Raw genomic sequence first — 21326 nt, 5'->3', positions numbered from 1 at the left:
AAATAAGCAAACCATCATGTTTGGCACCAACAAGCATCGAGTCCCTGTTGTGATATTTGATAGGAACATGAACTGAAGCCTTTCACTTGTATGTGCATTATGAATTGCGCTGCTGCCACATGATGGCAGCATCACTAATACTAACACAGCGGCCGTGAGGATATATACTATTTATGGCTGCTTTAATTACAAACCGCTATATTTGAGTTTCTTTCCCAAACACATTCTTGACTAATTTTAGAATGCATGATAAATCCAAGCGGAATGAAGTCTCCATGACTGAGAGCTTTGTCTAGAGAACACGCTTTAATGTCGACTTCATGTCAGACTCACGGCTGTGAAAAAATAATATCTTGGCTTTAAATTGAAAACTTTATCGGTGTTATTGACATAACTAAAGTTATTGATATTTGCTGAAGGGTCATCGGACCTTTTAATTGTGTTTCATGAACATAAACAGAAACCTTATCAACAAATTTAAATAGTTTTATTCTACACTGCATTTTATTCTATGCCACGCTAAACAAAAGCTACTTAATTCAATCAGTTCTGAGCTAAATTAACACAATTTGTTAGCGTAGATCTGACACGATTTGCTCCTGTATAGTGTATACACAGGCTCAGGATCAAAGCCAAGTCGCTGGCATTGTGAAGTGGCAATGTTACCTGCTGCTCTGTTGTGCTGCACATGATTTAATTAGGTTCGTTTAATAATAAAGTTATTTCTTCCTGTCAGTGCCAACATCCTCACGAGGTTTCATAAGGTAATTGGATCATGCTAATATTACGTGAATTGATCACACTCAGTCTACATAATTCAAACTTGTAATTACCAGTGATCCTGACCCCTTCTGCCCTGCGGACCTGCCCGAGCTGCATCCTGATGCCCTACTACTGGGTGGAGTTCTCATCAGCTGAAAACCTGATACGATGAAACCCACATGAACAGCCTGAAGATCAATGAGATTGCTGTGGATGGTTCCACTTAGAAACCGTAATGATGGCTTAGGACTGCAGTTGCTACGGACAGTGCAATTCTGCACTCAGGTCCCCATCAATGAACAGTCTGACATAATTGGGATCAACTAATACTTCATACAGAAAAAAACTTTTTTTCCACTGATCCATATTCATCCATATGTATTATGTATTTCCTGTATAATTTTCCCCCTTGCTACTATACAGATAATTCTATTTCTATTGTGCCTCTTTTTTTATTCTACTTTTATGACAGGGATAGTTAGAATTTTTTTTTTACATGTTGTATTGTGTTAGGTTGTGTATGTGACAAATAAAATTTGAATTGAATTCATAAGCTGCTCATAAGCTTACATGTTCCTGGTTACACGACTGTACACAACATTTTTTGACTTTAAGGTACACGGCTAATCGGACATTTTCAATCCATGTAAATCGAATGAATTATTTTAGTTCTGCAAGTCTGATATAAAATGGGCTTGTTGGATAATCTTACACAGAATAGTAGCTGAAGATAAACACCATCAAATGATAGATGCTTATTTTTATACTTGGCGCATCTTGACATCACCATTTACTTTGAAGATAAAAACATAAATAAAACATTTGTATGTAAAACAATTAATTAGAACTTTTCTATGAATATATTGCCCCTAGTAGGCTAGATAAAAACAGACATACTTATTTAAAACTATAAATTCTTAACGCCCGAGTGTCTCCTTTATATGAGCTTCATATTAACTACCACTGTGGAGTGTGACATGACAAAGACATACAGTGCTGAATATGGACATAACATTATTTGTGGGAAAAAAAGTTCTAGAAGGCAGTCTGGTTGTAACGCCTCGTCAGGCGGAGGAGTGTTAGAGTCCATGTGCAGATTTAGTAAAGGACGGTAGGCAGAAATCGTGGTCAAGATAACGTAAGCAAAGGGTCAAATACCAGAAAGCTAACACTCAGAAAACTAATCCAAAACACAAATCCGAAACTCGAAGTCAAGAGATAAACTGGCAAGGTCATACACGAGGAAACTAGACAATAACAGAATAAAGGCTTGGCAAGTGACACAAACGGAAACAATGCTTCGCAATGAGGCTGAGGTGGCGCGCTGCTTAAATATGCCTCAGTACCGGAAGTGGCCAGAGATAGTTAATATTTGGGCGAGGGTTCCCTCTGGTGTTCCGGCCCAGACTGTTGTGTGACAGAACCCCCCCGTCTAGGGACACCTCCAGGTGTTCGTCGTCGTGGGCGCCCCCTCAGGCGAAGGGCCGGTCTGTGGGGAAAGTTCAGGTGAAATTCTTCGATGAGTGCAGGGTCCAGGATGTCCTGCCTATTGACCCAGCAGCGCTCCTCTGGACCGTACCCCTCCCAGTCCACCATGTATTGGAGGCGGCCACCCTGTCGACGTGAGTTGAGAATGGTGCGAACGCGATAAGCGAGGGAGCCGTCGATGTCCAGGGGAGGAGGTAGTTCATGGGTATCGGAGCGCGCGGTTTGAGGTTCATGATAGGGCTTGAGCAGAGATACATGAAACGTGGGCGAGATACGATAAGAGGAAGGCAGTTCCAGGCGATATGAGACAGGATTAACCTGACGAATGATCTTGAAGGGGCCAATGAATTTGGGGCTGAGTTTGCGACAGGGTAGTTTGAGTTTCAAATTATGCGTGGATAGCCAAACTCTCTGACCCACCTGGTAGGCTGGGTGAGGCCGACGTCGGCGATTGGCCTGAATTACCTGTCTTCATACTGCCCTTTGAAGTCGGACATGGGCTCGCTCCCAAGTCTCTTGGCTACGTCTAGCCCAGTCGTCCACTGCGGGGACATCGGAGGGTTCTTCGGTCCATGGGAATAAAAGTGGTTGATAGCCTAGTACACATTGGAACGGCGTCAGCCCCGTAGAGGAATGGGTTAAGGAGTTCTGGGCATATTCGGCCCACGGGAGGAACTCACTCCATCTATGTTGCTCCTTGCTGCAGTATACTCGCAGGAACCTCCCCAGCTCTTGATTCAGGCGTTCGGCTTGTCTGTTGGACTGGGGATGATACCCCGAGCTCAGACTGATGTTGATCCCCAATTGCTTACAGAACTCCTGCCATACTCTAGAGGTAAACTGTGGCCCTCGGTCTGATACTATGTCCTCAGGGATGCCAAAATTTCGGAACACGTTATGAAAAATAGCTATGGCGGTTTCCATAGACGTGGGTAGGCCTTTCATAGGGATGAGTTTACACCCCTTGGAGAACCGGTCTATGACGACCATGATCATGGTGAAGCTCTGCGACTCGGGGAGGTCTGTGAGAAAGTCTATAGAGAGGTGTGACCAGGGGCGTCGTGGGACGGGTAGCGGTTCCAACAGGCCCTCAGGCAAATGGCGGTCGGTTCGAGACTGGGCGCACACGGGACAGGAACGTACAAACCCCTCAACATCCTGATTTAGAGAGGGCCACCAAAAGGTCCGGCGCAGTAGCTGAGTAGTGCGGTGCATACCTGGGTGGCCGGTGCTGGGGCTCTCGTGGGTCCACTTAATCAGTCTGTGACGGAGTGTCGTGGGCACAAACCGCTTGGAGGGTGGACAGTTTGGGGGGGGTGCCTCGGAGGTGCAGGCCCGTTCGATCTCACTCATGAAATCCCAACGTATGGGAGCAACCAGCACAGACGGCGGAAGGATGGTGTCTGGGTGAACGGAGGGTTCGCAGACTTCATGAATTCTACAGAGCGCATCTGCTTTTCCGTTTTTGGACCCAGGACGATAGGTGACTGTGAATTTGAATCGCGAGAAAAACAATGCCCACCTGGCTTGGCGTGAGTTCAGACGCTTGGCTTCCCGTAGATAGGCTAGGTTACGGTGATCTGTAAGAATGAGGAACGGGTGAACTGCCCCCTCCAGCCAATGTCTCCACTCCTCCAGAGCAACCTTCATGGCTAGTAGTTCCTTGTTACCCACGTCATAGTTCATTTCCGTCGGGGTTAGCTTACGAGAGAAGAAGGCGCATGGGTGCAATTTGACTGACTCTGGCATCCACCTCTACTGTGAACGGTAAGTCTGGTCGGGGGTGTCAGAGTATGGGGGCAGACGAGAAGCTTTGCTTGAGCTTACTGAAGGCATTGCTGGCTTGGTCAGTCCATCTGAGTTTACGTGGCTTCCCCTTTAGTAACGAGGTCAAGGGACTGGCTATGGTGCTATAGTTTCAAATGAATCGGCGATAAAAGTTAGCAAACCCCAGAAATCGCTGTAAGCCCTTAATGTTGGTGGGCTCCGGCCAGGATGTGATCGCTGATACTTTGGACTGATCCATTTCTATTCCTTTGTGAGATATCACATAGCCCAGGAACGTTATGGAGGAACGGTGGAACTCACACTTTTCCAATTTTACGAAGAGGTTGTGGGCTGCTAGACGGTGAAGTACGTCACGAACGTGGGAAACGTTGCTCATAGTTGGATGAATAAATCAGTATGTCATCTATGTACGCTATAACGTGACTGTGGAGCATGTCTCTGAACACTTCATTTATCATAGATTGGAAAACCGCTGGGGCGTTGGTGAGTCCATATGGCATGACTAAGTACTCATAGTGTCCATTCATGGTGTGAAAGGCTGTCTTCCATTCATCTCCTTCTCGTATCCAAATCAGATTGTAAGCACTGCGCAGATCGAGCTTAGTGAATATTTTAGCTCCTTGTAGCTGTTCGAGGGCGGCCGGGACTAAAGGGAGTGGATAGGGGTAAGGCACAGTGATGGCATTCAGACCGCGATAATCAATGCATGGCCGGAGCCCTCCATCCTTTTTTTCCACAAAGAAGAAACCCGCAGCTGCCGGCGATGTAGAGGGTCGGATATATCCGGCAGTGAGGGCCTCTTCGATGTAGTCCTCCATGGCCTTTTTCTCAGGGATGGAAAGAGGGTAAACTCGACTCTTGGGTGGTGTGGTGTTAGGCAGGAGTTCTATGGTACAATCCCATGGCCTGTGTGGTGGGAGCCTGGTCGCGTTCTCTTTACTAAAAACCTCCTGCAGGTCGGAATATTCCTGAGGGAGCGATATTAGATTGGTTGAACCTGGGCTTTCTATGGACGTAGCGAGGCATGGATGAGGAGTGTGTTCCTGAAAGCAGTTTTTTATACAGGAAGGGGCCCACCTGCGGATGTCACCATTCTTCCAGGAGATATCGGGGTCATGAAGCTGCAGCCAGGGGAAGCCCAATACTACGGGGTTAAACGGGGAAGAGATGACAAAGAATGATAATCGCTCACGATGGAATAACCCGAGTTGGAAGTCTATGGGTTGTGTGTGATGAGAAATGAGGCCCCCTCTGATGGGTTGGTCATTAATGGCGGTCACATGGAGTGGGGGCACGGATGGGACCGTGGGGATGTGAAGGTCGTGCACCAGATTAGCGTCAATGAGGTTAACTGCCGAGCCCGAGTCAATCAGCGCTGTGACACAGAATTTTGAATTAGCAAAGAGCAAGAAAGCAGGAAGAGAAACCTTGGATAAATGCTCAGTTGTCTCTACCTGGGTTGTAGCTGGCTTCTCAGGACATCGAAGCACACGGTGGCCTGGTTTGCCGCAGTAAAAGCATAGCTGGAGCTTAGTGCACCGCTCGCGCTCAGCCTCTGTAACTCGAGCCCTCCCTAGTTGCATCGGTTCGGTTAGATCCTCTGTGTGTTGCTGGACATCCATCATGCGACGTGGCATGGCACGTGAACTGGTGGCTGCAGGTTGGTGTTGACGGTGCAGGTTGTCTAGACGAATGGCAGTGGAGATGTATTGGGATAGCATCATGCTGGTGTCGCGGCAGGCCATTTCCGCTTGTAATTCTGGGTTGAGTCCCTCGCGGAACCCCACCATGAGAGCTGTCGCATTCCATCCAGACTGAGCGGCCAACGTGCGGAATTTAATGGCATAATCCGCGGCCGCGTCCCTCCCTTGGCACAACTCCAGCAACTGTACAGACACATCCTTGCCTCCCGCTGGGTATTCAAACACTTCCCTGATCAAGTTCACGTAATAATACGCGCACGCTTTGACTTGGGGGTCTGAGTCTCAAACCGCTGCAGCCCAATCTAGCGCTCTTCCGGTTAGCAGAGATAATATGAATGCGCACCTGGTTCTCTCGTCGCTGTATGCCTCTGGCTGAGAAGCGAAATAGTTATCACATTGACGAAGGAAACCCCTGCAGCGATCGGCGGATCCATCGAACTTTTCGGGTAAGGCAAAACGAGGAAGTTCGCTGCGTACGTGGAATGCCAACGCCGTGGCGGCTGTTTGTTCTCGCGGCTGTTGCTGAAGTTGTTGATTTGCGGCTTTCAGCAAGTCAACCTCTTCCTGATAAGCACAAAGGAGGGCTCGTTGTCGCCATAATGTCGCTCGCATATCCGCTCGACTCATTTCAGGCGAAGCATTCTGTAACGCCTCGTCAGGCGGAGGAGTGTTAGAGTCCATGTGCAGATTTAGTAAAGGACGGTGGGCAGAAATCGTGGTCAAGATAACGTAAGCAAAGGGTCAAATACCAGAAAGCTAACACTCAGAAAACTAATCCAAAACACAAATCCGAAACTCGAAGTCAAGAGATAAACTGGCAAGGTCATACACGAGGAAACTAGACAATAACAGAATAAAGGCTTGGCAAGTGACACAAACGGAAACAATGCTTCGCAATGAGGCTGAGGTGGCGCGCTGCTTAAATATGCCTCAGTACCGGAAGTGGCCAGAGATAGTTAATATTCGGGCGAGGGCTCCCTCTGGTGTTCTGGCCCAGACTGTTGTGTGACACTGGTATCATCTCAGGGAGTTTTTCCTTACTGTCACCTCTGACTTTCTTGTTAGGGGTAGATTTATAAATGAGCGCTTTACAAATAAAATTAAATTGACCTTAGTTCATAAGAACCTTTTCAAATTAAATTTAGCGTAAGCCAAGAAATCACATCATATATTTTTATATAAACTATGTAACATGTTTTAAATCTGACTGACTACATTTTTCCTTTCTGAAGTGTGTTATCATATACAGGGATATTATACACAGTGTTTTATTATGAGATCAGATTATTATAAAATATTAGATTATTGTGTCGTATCCATTACTATTCACTTATAAAGCCAGTAGACATTTTTAATTCTTTTAGTGTCATTCATTTGTTTACTGTATTTTTTTCTGTGTGAATAAAGGCAGCCCACAAATGAGTTTTAATTTGAAATCAAAGATGACCGATGTGCATGAGCAGTCAAAGCAGCAGTTTTAATCGGTTACCTGGTGAAATTAAAACTGCAGTTCCATTTACTGTGTAAATCATTGCAAAAAAGTGGTAAAGAGAGAGACAGAGAGAGAAAGAGAGAGAGAGAAAGTGGGTGTAGCACTCTGCATAGTAATGAAGAGGTGATGGTCCATAATACAGGGCATTTTGAGTGTATGCAAATAGTAGCTCCTTAATTAGAATGCATGTGATAATAGACTGAAGTATAATTAATTTATAACTTAGCAAAGAGTGTCTGTTATGAACTCTAATATGATTCTATTACAGTAATCAGTCCACAATGACACCAAGTAGGTCATCTAGGAGACATACACCTCAGCTTCAGTGCTCGTGCACGCACACACACACTCACTCACACACACCAACTGCTCTTCTGCTGCTGTATGTGCTGAATAAGGATTTTCATACACACTAATGTACCATAGGCATCTGTGACGAAGATGAGTTTGTATTATTGTGTGTATTCCTGGTGCATGCATAACTGTGTGTTTGTGTGAGTGTGTGGGTGGGTGTGTGAGTGAGTGAAAAAAGAGTGACAGAGAGAGAGAGAAAGAGAGAGAGAGAGAGAGAGAGAGAGAGAGAGAGAGAGAGACCAAGTGGAAGGGAGACAGAGTGTGAGAAAGTGTTACAGACAGCGAGAGTATGAGAGCAAGGGAGAGTACAAGAGAAAAAGAGAGAGAGAGAAAGAGAGAGAGAGGGAGAGAGAGAGAGTGAGAGAGTGAGTGAGAGAGAGAGAGACTCACGGTCTTGGCCAGTACGAAAAGACACCCAGGAGCTGCTAGCTTCCCCATAGTGGTTAGACACCAGCAGTCTGAACTGGTACTCTGTGTATGGGTCCAAATCTTCCACCAAGTGTGTGAAGACTGTTTCTGTCTCATTATCCACCAGTCTGTACAACACACACACACACACACATACACATACACACACATCACAGAATGCTTTATTCATCAATAAAATGTGAACCGAATCTGCTGGCTTCCTGTCTGAAACTTAAACGTTTTCCTCTTGGTTCAAAAATAATCTGGTCCAACTGCTCTGATCAAATTAAAACAAGCTCATCAATTTAAACATCCTCCATTTCCATGCTCAAGATATGAAATCATATACAAGCATATTTTCTCTGATTTCCTGCTAAAACAACTCTATACACGTAGCTCATTAACTGCCTTTAACGGCACCTCGTGTTTTCATGCTAGCTTTTGAGCGGTGCCAATTTTCAGCAAGCTTTGCTATCAGATTTACTATATGACTATAATATATATATATATAAAAAAAATCACCTGAACAATGAAATACATTTGAACGGAATGGCAGGAAATGAGGCTGATATATAATACATGCACCTAGTCATTTATTTATTACAACAGAATGAGAATTTTCCCCATCTCTGATTAAATAGCAATTTGTTGTCAAGGAGCATGTAATGCATACATATCAGATGAAGTTAGCCATTTTAGATTTTGGCCCTGGGTCTCCTTGCTACATCTCTGCAGCGTGACGAATACAATCAGGATACACATGAAAGCTTCTAATATCTTCTAATAATAAACAATAGACGAAATAAAAACAAACAAACGAAAATGAAATTTTTGATGATGTAGGTGCTATTATCCTGCATACCTGAGAATTCTCAAAATAATTAAGAACTAAGCCAGATCCCTCCACAATGCCAGTGACCTACATGTGCAGCTGGTGTAAAACTCTGTGCAAGTGTGTGTGCGACACAGCCGTATATGGAGTGTGTATAGCGGTGCTGCTGGACGGAGACTCACCTCAGGACGTGCTGGGTGGCCGGGTTCTTCATCTGGAGCTGATAGCGCAGTGTCCCAGGAGCGTTGGGGCGCGAGGGACTGAGCCACACCACCTGCAAAGAGGTGGAGGTGGCAGCTGCCAGCCTCGGGGGCAAAAGGCCATCTGGAGCTGGGGGCATCGGGACCGAGCAAGAGAGAGAGGAAGAGGGAGAAAGAGAAAGACGGATGAAGGCCAAGTGCAGGGTGGCATATGCTCCAGAGCAGTAGTGTTGGTGGTGATGTAATGTAGATGGATGTAACAGTACAGCATTGAATCAAGCATCAACTCTTTCTCCAAACAAAAGAGAGGGGTTTAACAACAGTTAAATCACTTACTACTTTATAGCTGGATTTTTAGACATTTTTTATACAGTAAAATTTTACAATGTTACATGATGAGATACGCTGATTTAAAATGGCTACAGTGATAAAGACTGGACTCATATACAACAAATTCTAATTAAAGCATCTTTTACATTCTACAGACAACGCTATTTCGAAATGTCTCTCAACAATTGTCCAAAAGAAATCAAACAGGCCACCAAAATGTTTGACTAATTTTATTAACTTGTGTTTGTCCTCCTTGCTACGTCTCAACACTATACCAACCCTTAATGCTAATGCATAATGCAAGATGCTACAGTTATGCTTTTAAAGTGCACTTTTCAGCATGATTTGTAAGCTGTTAAAACAAATTGCGGAAAGATTTGAAGACATCCATTACGAAGGAAAACAAGGCGATCCTGCTGCATGCAGCGGCACTTGGTAAGGACTCCAGGCGAGTCATCTGTTTTGAGGAGCAATCCGGTCGGCGTGCGCCTCAATAATACACCACTCGAGGAATAGGAGTGAGGCTCTCTGCTTAAGTGAAGGCTCATTCTCAATCAACATCCCTCTCATGCAACCACAAGCACTCAATAACTGTTGATTACTTAAGTCATTTTGTGCATGCTCAAATAGAAGTGCCTCTGTGGAATACCAATTGCACTTGCAACGGCTGGAGCTTCGGAAAACAAAAAGGGTCAAAGAGGGCACGAGTTACAAAGGCAAAATTAACTCCCGACGCTCCCGGCCCCCGGAGCATAGTCCGGTGAGCGGAATGAGATCAACTGATATTCTGGGCAAATGCGTGAGCAGAAAATGTACTAATGTGCTGATGGATGAGCAAGCGACCTGCCAATGATGTCAGTAAACACACGGCTTCTTTGAGGGACATTCAAAAGCTCGCTGTTCCCATCCTTCATGTGCGCTGACAGGAGGAACTGGAATGAACAGAAGAAGGCGAAGAAAGACAATATAAGTGACACAACCCAGTGTTTCCATATGCTGCCATGTAAGAGTCGGGGCCAGTTTTACAGCGGGTGAGCCTCATCACTCAATTCAGCATGGCTCAAAATCGCTTTTGCTGCCAACCTCCAATTTTCATAATGCACTAGTGCTTGTGTTAGGCTTGAAAAGCGCAGGGTGCTGGGATGCGAGCCCTAATTGGAGGGAGCGGATGAGCTTTCCTGGATGGACGGCGGTATTAAAAGCCATTCTGCAGTTTTCCTCCATCTGCCTTTGCTACTAGAGCCCGGTTAGGATTAAGTGGCCAAGTGTCCATAAACATAATGATGATGATGAGCATATGGACCGGCCTGAACTGCAATCCTGCATCCTGTTCCACTGCTAAAAGAACCTTGCTACTTCGTCTACGTTTACGTATGCATGTGAAAAGGATGTTAACTACATGACAAAAGATGCCTGTGTATAGAGCTAGCCGGTATGTTGCATCATCAGTCCAAGAAAGAGACACAGAGAGACTGAATAAGAGAGAGGAACATAAACAAGAGAAACAGAAAAAAAAAGACAGAAGCAGATGAAACAGAGAGAGGGGGGAGAAAGAGAGAGAGACAGCAACAGATATAATGAGAGCTTGGATTGAACAAAGACAACCAGTTGACAAAAGAGTTAATTCCTTACAGACTTATTTCATCAAACAGTCGGCATGGAGTTTCCCCTTTGTTTCGGCTCCCTCCTTCCTCAGGTATATCAAAAGTGTCACTAATCATTTTAAACTATGCACTTTTATGTTTCCTCTGGATCTCTTAGCTTTCTCTGCCTTCTGTTCTTTGATATAACAAGGACAGTTCGAGACAAGGCTTCAGTTCAGCTACAAGAAGCCTAAAGATCTGGCTGAGCAGAGTGGAGGGAAACGTGTGGTATTTAAAATTTATACTTCCTCGTGCCTTTGTTTTGAACTTGAACATTTTTTCTTGCAGAACTTCAACTTTGCTCTTTGCCTGTTGTTCACAGAGGCCGTGCCGTAAGCCAAGGCCTTGCTTTCCATGGTTCGGCACGAATGCTACCGTGGCATTTCTGGGTCCGATGAAATATCAGAGAGCACGTGTCAAGCTCTCACTGCGTTCTGTTGAATCGATAAGAAAAGCTGGGCCCTGAGAAACAGGCTTGTTTTATCTCCACTGAGACACGTATTTAGAAATCACACCTCCTTCCATTCTAGGAAAAACTGGTATGTTTTGTGGAACCCAGCAGGATTTAAGGGACAGCGTAGTGACACAGAGCATCATGGCTGAGCGGAGACAGAAGGGTCCCTTCTGTCTCCCTGTCAAAAGGTCCCCTCTTTGGTTCTTATTCAGGTGTTACCAGGATTAAGAACAATTGCAGAGGTGGTTATGAGGCCTATTTTGTGCTTTGATCAGTAGCGATGTCTGCTGTGGAGGGAGGGGTGGATTATCCTACACAGTGCCTGGCTGGAGGCCTCCTAGACATCTGGACTGGAGGGAAAAAATGAGGCTGATCAAATTGGTGTAATAAAGATTCCTGCTATGTGCGAAAAAAAAAAAATCACCACATGATATGCAACTTCTGGTTCCCTAGTGGTGATCCCAGAGCTATGACATGAGCAGTGAAAGGAAAAGGCAAGTCCAAACATTAAAAACAAACAAATTCAACCCCTCCCTCTTCCTTACCCATATGTGTGCCCATTGATTACGTTTCTCTGTTGCTCTTTATGCCAAGCCAATTCTGTGGGGGAAAAAACCCTCTTCCTCCTTTATCACCCCGTGGCTAATTTACCCATGTATATCCCAGTGCTTGGCGCACGATTCCCGACACTCACCCTGTGTGTAAATCAGCGTAATAAGTTCCCACACCATTAAAAAAGGAAGCATGAACCAAGCCCTATTTAACCAATGACTTGTTACCTTTTATTTGCCATAAGAAGGTCATAAAAAAGAACATTCCAGGGCCATAAGAGTCATAATTAAAATCAACAACAATTTAACAGTGGGAAAGTGCGACTCTTAAGCACAGTAATAAACTTCCAATGGTTGATCTTGTCTTGCGTGTCTTTGTTCGTGTGTGTGCGTGTGTTGTCAGCGGACAGGGCTGGTCTTTTAGATCACCGGCAGCAGGCATTGTTCTCTGTCTTTGGACTGTCTCCCAGCTGGCCTGGTGGTGCGAGAGCCTGTTCCGGTGTGATCAAAAGCCTCACGCTGCCTCGTGCTGAGAGCACTACTGAATCACGCCATGCTACACGCCATGTTACACATAAAACCCTTTAGGTGTAATCATTTTGTGACAGAATGTTCATGTTTATACTGAATAAAAGCAACTGTAATTGGAATGCAGAAATTCACTACTTTGTTATTGTTTTTTTACATTGCAAATTGAGTTTTGTTCTAATCATTGGTTTAGCTCTAAATGAGCAGATCATCTCAACTGCTGTAGCATGAGTTACACTGCACAGAAAATGATAAGCAGACATGGTTGTAGTGCACTAACCTGCTGGAGGAAGGGAGATGCTGGTGGAGGCACTCTCCACACAGCCCTGACTGTTGCAGGCTCTCACTTTCACACTGTAGTTGGAGAAAGGAAGCAGACCCCCTACAGACACCCAGTGGCCTGCTGTGACCGAGGTGAGCAATGCTCGTGTCTCAGTGACCGGCTCTTCTGTTTCACTCGAGTTCTCTCCTGTAACACGCCAAGAGCAGTGCATTATTACTGTTATCTCCAGCAGTGCCATCAATACATTGTGTTGGAACATTCAACTAACACAATTTAAAAAAATGCATATTTTACTAAATAACAACATCAAAGTGCTACCACAGAAACTTTGCCTAGGACAAAACCTGTATCATGTCCAACAGAATCATCTAATTATATGTACAAGGAAATTTTCTTACAATATATTCAACAGACTTTACAACACACGTTACAGAGAAATGCTGCACCTTAATGGAAATGATAAAATGAACTCGGCTGTAATAAACATTACCGAGGAGGCAGGAATAGCTGCTGGATGCAGTTCAGAGTGCATTAAAGAGAGTGTGTGATATATATTGTGATAACTCCACTACGGTAAAATTTAATTTCTTTTCCTCGAGTACATTCTTCTGTTTCTGTCTTTGATCTCTGAAGACTTTTATATACTCGGATCCGCAATGGATGCATCGATTGCATTGTTTCATGCAAATGATGTGCATATGATGGCAAAATGAAGCATCTCTCATGTATATGCTGTGTAAATACGGGAATGTGGCTGGGTTCTTATTTCCACATGACCAAATCTAAATTGCTCTCTTCAGGAGTCAGACATAAACAATTTTTTCTTTTTTTTTTATTCTTCAATAAAAATAATATATCAGTGGTGTACTCTGAGGATTCTTTTAGCAGAAGATTTCTTGTATTCCTTTTTAAATTTCTATTTTTGGTTTTCTTCTGTATTTTCTTAGTGAAAACTTGTAATCGACTGACTTACACACAGAGAATACATTTCCAAGACATAAATTAAATTGCCATTGCTTCCTTTAATGGCAAGGGTTTTCCCTTTCTACCACCTTTTTCTTTGAGTCTAAGTAAAAAAAAAAAATGCAGCCAACATGCGCTTTATTCCCAGTAAAAGATAAATGGAAGTGTTTGGTAACTAAAGAATATATCACAGTTAAAAAGTCTTTTTCCCCCTCTAGGTCTACATAAATCACAGTGCTAGTCAATATTTAATAATGCTAGCCTTGGTCCGCAGTCCCTTGCTCACCCCTGTCATGTGTAATAGCTCCCACTCCGATATCTCTGACATAAAAAGCTGGCTTTACGGCAATACTAACATGTAGAGGGGGTCATTACTGATCGACATTTCCCTTAATCTGTGACGGCCAGCGACTGGCCAATAAATTCTCCAACAATCCACTGGGAGAGTTCGGCAAACTTCTGCCTTCTACTTGCTGGTGGATTGCCAGCTGCTTACGAGACATCAGACAATCACATGTACATATACACAAATCTCTTTCAGCAATAAAGTCCACTTTCTGTCTCGCCAACTTTTCACTCAACACTTCTGCACGTCATAATCTTGGCTTCTCAGCATGGCATGTAACGTCCTTAGCATATATACGGTCCTGTATATACTGTATATATATATATATACAGTAAGATAAGAATAAAAATAAGAGACCACTGCCCAATCTCCAGATGTGAACCCTATTGAAAACCACTGGAATGTCATCAAGAGGAAGATGGGTGATCACAAACCATCAAGCTAAGCTGAGCTGTTTGCTTTTTTGCAAAAAGAGTGGTATAAAGTTATGTAATGTGAAAAACTGATGGAGAGCATGGAGCCAAAACACATTCAAATCGGGGTTATTCCACCAAATACTGATTTCTTAATGTTATTTAGCCAAAGCATTAACACAATTTGTTTACAAATTATTTGCATTTTGTTTTATTCGAGTTATTAAAGCTCTGCAAATACTGAATGATCTTGGGTTATTTTGATGTGTTGTCATTTCCTTTAAATATACACTCTAAATAACAATAGTTATATTTTGAATTTAGTAGAAATATTGTCAGCAGTTCACAAAAAATGAAACGAAACTGTCTCACCAATACATGCACCTGGAAGAAAAAAAAACATAAGAAATTGATTATTTTGCAGTGGTCTCTTATTTTTTATTTTATATATATATATATTTATATATATAGTGGTCAGTATCTATCAAAAGTGGTCCAAGGAAGGAACAGTGGTGAACTGCCAACAGGGTCATGGGCGGTCAAGGCTCATTGATGCACGTGGGGAGCAAAAGCTGGCCCGTCTATCTATCTATCTATCTATCTATCTATCTATCTATCTATCTATCTATCTATCTATCTATCTATCTATCTATCTATCTAGCTAGCTAGCTATCTAGCTATCTATATGCGCTAAAGAGTTGTTATAACAGTCTCAATAAACAGTCTGTTGATTCTGGAATGTGGCTGTGGGGATTTGTGCTTATTCATCCACAAGAGTGTTAGTGATATCAAGTGAGGAGGCCTGGTGCTATTCCAATTCATCCCAAAGTTGAGGTCAGGGCTCGGGTCACTCACCAACCATGTCTTTATGGAAGGTGGATTGTTCACAGGGGCATTGCCATGCTGGAACAGGTTTCGGTCCCTTAGTTCCAGTAAAGGGGAAAACATAAATGCTAGACATCCTGTACAATTGTGTGCTTCCAATCACATATAGTCAGAAGTCTACTTTCATATGGTCATATGGTGTACCTTTATTCCACAGGAAATGTTTGTAACTTCTGCGACACTAGCCAATAAAAAGTGTTTGTCAGCTCATGCATGCGAATGCAGATGGATTTGTGGTGCTTTCCTCAGAGTGTGTTCTGCTGCCCCCGATGGTCCATGAGCAGCAGTTTGAAATGATGCAGTTGTCTGGGTTCATGTCCCTTGGTGGGAGCACGTTATGAAGCCTTTGTGAAAGGCTTTGTTCTCCCTGGTAGCTGTTGGTAGCCGTCATGTAATAGAGGAGACCTAACTGAGGTTAGGAATTAGCCGAGAGTAAGTAGGGGAAAATCATTCCAGTCTTAAACAATAAAGTTTGACTTGGAAGCCTGAAAGATTGGTAAGTTGGATGTGCCTGATGTGCCTTTTAAATCTAATGGATGTACAGTACATAGTGCTGCATTGTGGTGGACTGTGTTACACCATTCTGGTGTAGATTATTTTCCTATAACAACACAACTCTTCCCACTAGACATCCCACTAATAATATTCCATTGCTTTTTAGCCAAGTTACATACATGTATGTTTCTAACATAAAATGTTTGAATGGTAAAGTAGTCTTATATGGTAAACCTGCAATTAAAAAAGAAGGCTTGTGGTTACAGAAATTGTCTTACAGAATGTCCATCTGGGATTGTAACATCCCAGTTGTATAAAAAAAATTGATGGCATTTTGGTATAGTGTGCTGGAATGGTACACCTGAGCTTTGGCATAATACCTTGATTGTGTAGGGCTCACATTTAAACCTTAGACTAAACTTCAACTAAACTAAAGTCTTGCCTGAGACAGTGGATAACTACAGGCGTGGCAGATGCTGTAATATACAAACTTTATGAACATAATACAGAGTACAGCAAAGCACTACATAGAAACAAACCATAGTTCTCCTTACACTTTGCCGGTGATGAGTGCATGTCCACTCTGCCTAGAGGGGGTAATACTGCAAAATGACTCTCTCAGTGAGAAATGTTTTGGATTCACATACTGAACTGCATCACCCCATTTGGTCTAAGCGATGACTTAGGACTCAAGTGCTTTTTAAAGGACTGATAATGATTTACTCCATTCTACTGCCGAGTTGCTGACTTTCTCTTGAAGTTGTGTTCAGTATGAGATATAAGATATCCTGTTGTACTTTATAACACACACAGACTCCATTCACAACATTTGCTTGTGTAGTTGTGTAGTCTGTGGTTTAGAGCATGTTTGTTTGTCACAACCAATTCCAACCATACACACATACAAAGACATCTATACTGTGCAATTCCTATTGATAAACAGTAAATGTGAAGAAAAACAGACGAGTGCTTATGAATGGCTATTATTCAAAAAAATGTCCGTCAAAGCTGAATGAATACCTTGTAAGCAACGTGATCTAAATATTATACATCTGGCAAGCTCAGCTTAATTAGATGCCAACACAGGAAAATCACTGTCAACTGCAATTTCTGTATCATTTGCTGATGGCGAACATATATAATTTGCTGATCATAAACAAATGTGAAGAGAGTGTTATATTGTGAGGTGATCATCATGCACACAAGCACATGCACAGACACATGCAAACACTATCAGGGCAAAATCGCAGGATGACACAGTTGGTCAGATACTCTTGATACAGAAACCATAACATTCTATTATATTAATATGGCAGTTTTAATGAAACAGGGAGGTGTGGCTCAGGTCTTTCTTCTGAACAAAGAGAAACAAACTCAAGTTAGTAATGCAAGTCTGAATCTGACTGGTATTGGGAATTTAAGGGGTGAAACGCTGCTAATAACATACCTGTTACTCACAGGTTTTCTCTCTATGCAATTATACAAAAATCAGACTGATAGAAGTTATAAATAATGTTGGCACCATGATGGTACAGTGGCTCCAGGGTCCCCAGTTTGAGCTTATACTCTGGTTACAACTGTAAGTTGGCTTTGCTAAATTGCTGTAGTCTGTCTCATCCCCAGTGTTTTCATGATAGTCTCCAAATTTACTAACAACCAATCAAGATAAAGTGCTTAATGAAGCTGAATGAATATCCAAATAATGTGCGCTTGATTGTTGGGCATATGCAGAAAGTGCTCTGTGCCTCTGTGTATGTGTGTGTGTGTGTGTCCATACTATGAACATTTATCTCCAGGCGGTTCTAAAAAATCTGAGAGCTTTGTGGAGGTGAGTGGTGGGGTTGATTCATTCTGAGTGTGCCATCACACTCTCTTTAACAAACCTGTCCACTTTTATCCCGCCAAGGGCGAGGAGCTTCTCCTTGCCTCCCAGCAGCCGGCCCGAGAGAAATGGCCAATGACAACAATTCATTTACGGCCATTATGGCATGCGAGCGCCATGCTAGGGTTCACTGCCCTTTTTGCATACTGTGTGTAAACAATCATAGGGAAAATAACTGGAGTCAATATGGGAGATCAGAGGCGAGAGAGGTTGGGGGGGTCATATTCACTCAGAGCCGTGCTGAACCGCCGAGGAGAGAGAGCTGTGATTTACCTGATGGCTGGTAGAAGGTTCCGGTAAAAAGTACTGAGTAACTGAGATTGCCGTTGGGTTTGACTGGAGCCTCCCACTTTACCCAGATGGATTTTGGGCTCTCAGAGAGGATTTCCAGGGGCATGGTGCCAACTGGGGCCATTTCGGTGGTCCGTACCTCTGTCTGAAAGAGACAGGAAAAGTACATTTCCTGCTAGAACACATCTTTCTTTGAAAATAACAATGTGGTTATTATGTAAGGTCAATCTCTCAAAACAGCCCAATTTCAACTATTTAAATACAGGATATTAAAATATCCTACCAGAGAATTTCCCCTAGCTCGCACACATTTCTTTAGCACATTTCTCTATTTGACAAAGCACTCAGTCCCCATTTACTTCAATCCACCCCTCCACCCCCTGTAAGTTTTTGCTGCATTGGCAAAAACAGCCATTTGCCTAAATATTGCACCCATATTGGAAAAATGCCCAAATCTGGCCCATCAATGCATTAACCAGCCCAGAGTGGCATTTACACCAAATGTCAAGCGCGAGCAGAAGGTGCTTTATTGAACCGAGCAAATCGATCACCTTTATGATGTCGAGCTGCCATCTGACACGTTTGGGTATTTAGCATAATGTAAATGGGACAGGCCCTCACCAAAGGGCCGAGAGCGCAGCCTTGAGCTGTGCACGCCTGAACACGGAAACTGTGCAAGCTCCAGGGAGAAAGACCGACCGTCCTGAAGCTCGTAAATGAGGAGTTCTGCTTCAGTACACCGTCCATCCATACGCCATAGCTGCTGATCACACCTGCTCCAAACAGAAGAAATAGAAAAAAAGAAACTGTCAATTCGCGGTATTTACATGAGCGTGTTTTCTGCTGAACGTGTTACATATATGTATGTAGAGGTTCAACACGGGAATATGGAAATGTATGGGTGTGATATAATACAGTAACTGCTTGTAACACACATCATGTAGACATACAGAAATCAGATGAATAAGAAACAGAAGTTCGGAAATCCTCCCTGCAAATGTGGTGGAAAAATGTGCGTGTTATTTATAGTCCTGTTCAGAGATACGTGTGCTTCTCGGCTTTCCTGGTGTAAACAGGCCATTTTGTTTAAAGCTCTGTGTTAAAGGCAGCCATTAGGGAGAGAGGGCTGTAAAACATGGAAAGAGAGCCTTTTAATGCTGCTGCCCTATTTACAGCTACCCATAGACATTTGCTGCCCACAACGAAGCATGGCTAAAGGTGCTCGAGGTCATTGATAGCAGGATAGCTGTACTAATATGAAGAGAAAATTACACACAAGATATTTTTTCATCACAGAACAAGGGCTGCACCTTCTCCAATATTCACTCTGGAAATATTTTAATATAAGCTTATTTTGTTATATACAGTTATTCGCTCTGTCACTGAAGGCAGACGTTCATAAAAGTGCTGATTTAAAAACCTTTGCTAAATTATAAATGTAGCAATTTGCTGGTTTAACTATAGGTATAGGAAACTGATTCTGCAATTCACACACATCATAATGACCTCATAAAAAGTGTCAAAATCAAACCTTCATGATACATTAGAAAAATAAATATTGAATACTAATGTTTCCTTCAACAAACTCCTGCGGTTTCATCGTTTAGATTTATTTATAGTTGACAGCTCTATTCTCAGAATGTCTGTTAATAAACTCCAGCAAATATAAATGTTTCAAATATAAATGTTTCAAATATAAATGTTTGCTTATATCAGTCTGAGCTATTAAACAAATCGAGTAAGCCTATATTCTTATGATATATTTGTAAAAAAAACAGTATTTAGTTTTCTAAAAAATGTTTATAATATATGACTAAAAAAGAGAATGTAATAAATAATAACAATACAGAACAAAAAAATAATAATACAATACATAAAATACTATAAAAGAGCTGGTAATTAATGAAATACTAATAAAATACTAATAAATAGCAAGCAATAAAAATAATAAAATAAATAAAATATTAATAAAGAGCAAGTAATAAATAGATTGCTAATAATGAGCTGGTGTAAAGCTGTCTTCCATTGTAACACATTTGGCACATACTAAAAATAAATATTAATTCATATTAGTTCTATTTAATACAGTTATATTGAACATAATTATTAACCATAAATTGCAATGTGTTGAAAAAATAAAGATTTTTTATAATCTGGGTACATATCACAAGAAATAGGACATACAACTTGATGGAGAAAAAAGAAGAGTAAAATAAAAGCTTTAAAATCTAATGATATTTTCTTTATACCATTATCACAGAGGAAACTACATAAATTAGAAAAATGTACCAGATTCTCTGAATACAATCCGATTTTTTGGATTTATTATCTTCAGGGAAAGTATCTTGATGCTTCAAAAACACTGCATCAGGTAGGTACAGTATATAACCAGGTTCAAGGTAATACAATTTTCTCTCATTTGGATTACTCCAAGGTTAAGGGTCAGGTCCTGAAGTGCTGCTCTCATGCTGTCAGAAGAGCGAATAAGGAGAAGGCGGTGTGTTAGTGCCTGCCAATGTTGAAGCTGCAGTTCACAGCATCAGTCAAAAGGGAGCAGTTTTTACCCACTTAAAATGGCACACTCTCTCTCTCTCTTGCTCGCTCTCTCACTCTCGCTCTGTCTGGCTCGCTCTCATGCCACCACACAAAGCCATCCTCCTTTCCTGCTTGTTGTCAGAGGGTGCTGGCCCGTCGTTAAAATGTGAAATACCCCTCACCTAACCAGAGCACCGAGTTCACCTTTAACCAGGGCCTTGGCTTTGACCCTACTCGCTGCTGGGTTTAAGCTGAGCACCAAGCACAATAACAGGTCTGTTAAATTATATACAAATACCAATACTGGAGTAAAAATCTGGAGTCAATCTGAGGCAGATTTTTTTATATTATAAGGCATTGCTTTAATCTATATTTCTAATACATGTTGCCCTTGATCAATGGACATTTATAATTACGTCAGTAATTAGTCATTTTTATACACTAAATTAAAAATATTTATTCAGATGCGATCCAATATTATCACTTTTTTCCCCCCAATGAACAGTTACAAGGCATGTAAACACTGACATGTGGCTCACACTTTCACACCGTCATTTTTATAGCAGGAATAAAACACTGTTACTGCAGTGCTGATATTGAAAGATGAAATGTTTCGATATTTTTTGTCCTAATAAAAGGGGAAGGGGAAAAGAAAGAGATAAATAGCCATAATGAGCTCGCTAGTGTCTACAACTAAATG

General features: G+C 42.3%; 1 protein-coding gene across 1 annotated transcript in view; it reads right to left on the bottom strand.

Moving 5' to 3' along the window:
- The window catches only part of ush2a (Usher syndrome 2A (autosomal recessive, mild)), a 214114-nt gene that overhangs the window by 81416 nt on the left and 111372 nt on the right, over positions 1 to 21326 (bottom strand). Inside the window, exons 36-40 of the mRNA XM_058398879.1 lie at positions 18713 to 18864; positions 18074 to 18236; positions 12814 to 13002; positions 9010 to 9157; positions 7978 to 8123 (exon numbers count right to left, since the gene is read on the bottom strand). Of these exons, the coding sequence (XP_058254862.1) occupies positions 7978 to 8123; positions 9010 to 9157; positions 12814 to 13002; positions 18074 to 18236; positions 18713 to 18864 (798 nt within the window). The remainder of the gene's footprint in view (positions 1 to 7977; positions 8124 to 9009; positions 9158 to 12813; positions 13003 to 18073; positions 18237 to 18712; positions 18865 to 21326) is intronic.

Source organism: Hemibagrus wyckioides, linkage group LG09, assembly GCF_019097595.1.
Source record: "Hemibagrus wyckioides isolate EC202008001 linkage group LG09, SWU_Hwy_1.0, whole genome shotgun sequence".
Lineage (NCBI taxonomy): Eukaryota > Metazoa > Chordata > Actinopteri > Siluriformes > Bagridae > Hemibagrus > Hemibagrus wyckioides.
Note: the sequence above shows the minus strand (reverse complement) of the source record. Positions and strands in the feature narration are given on the sequence as shown.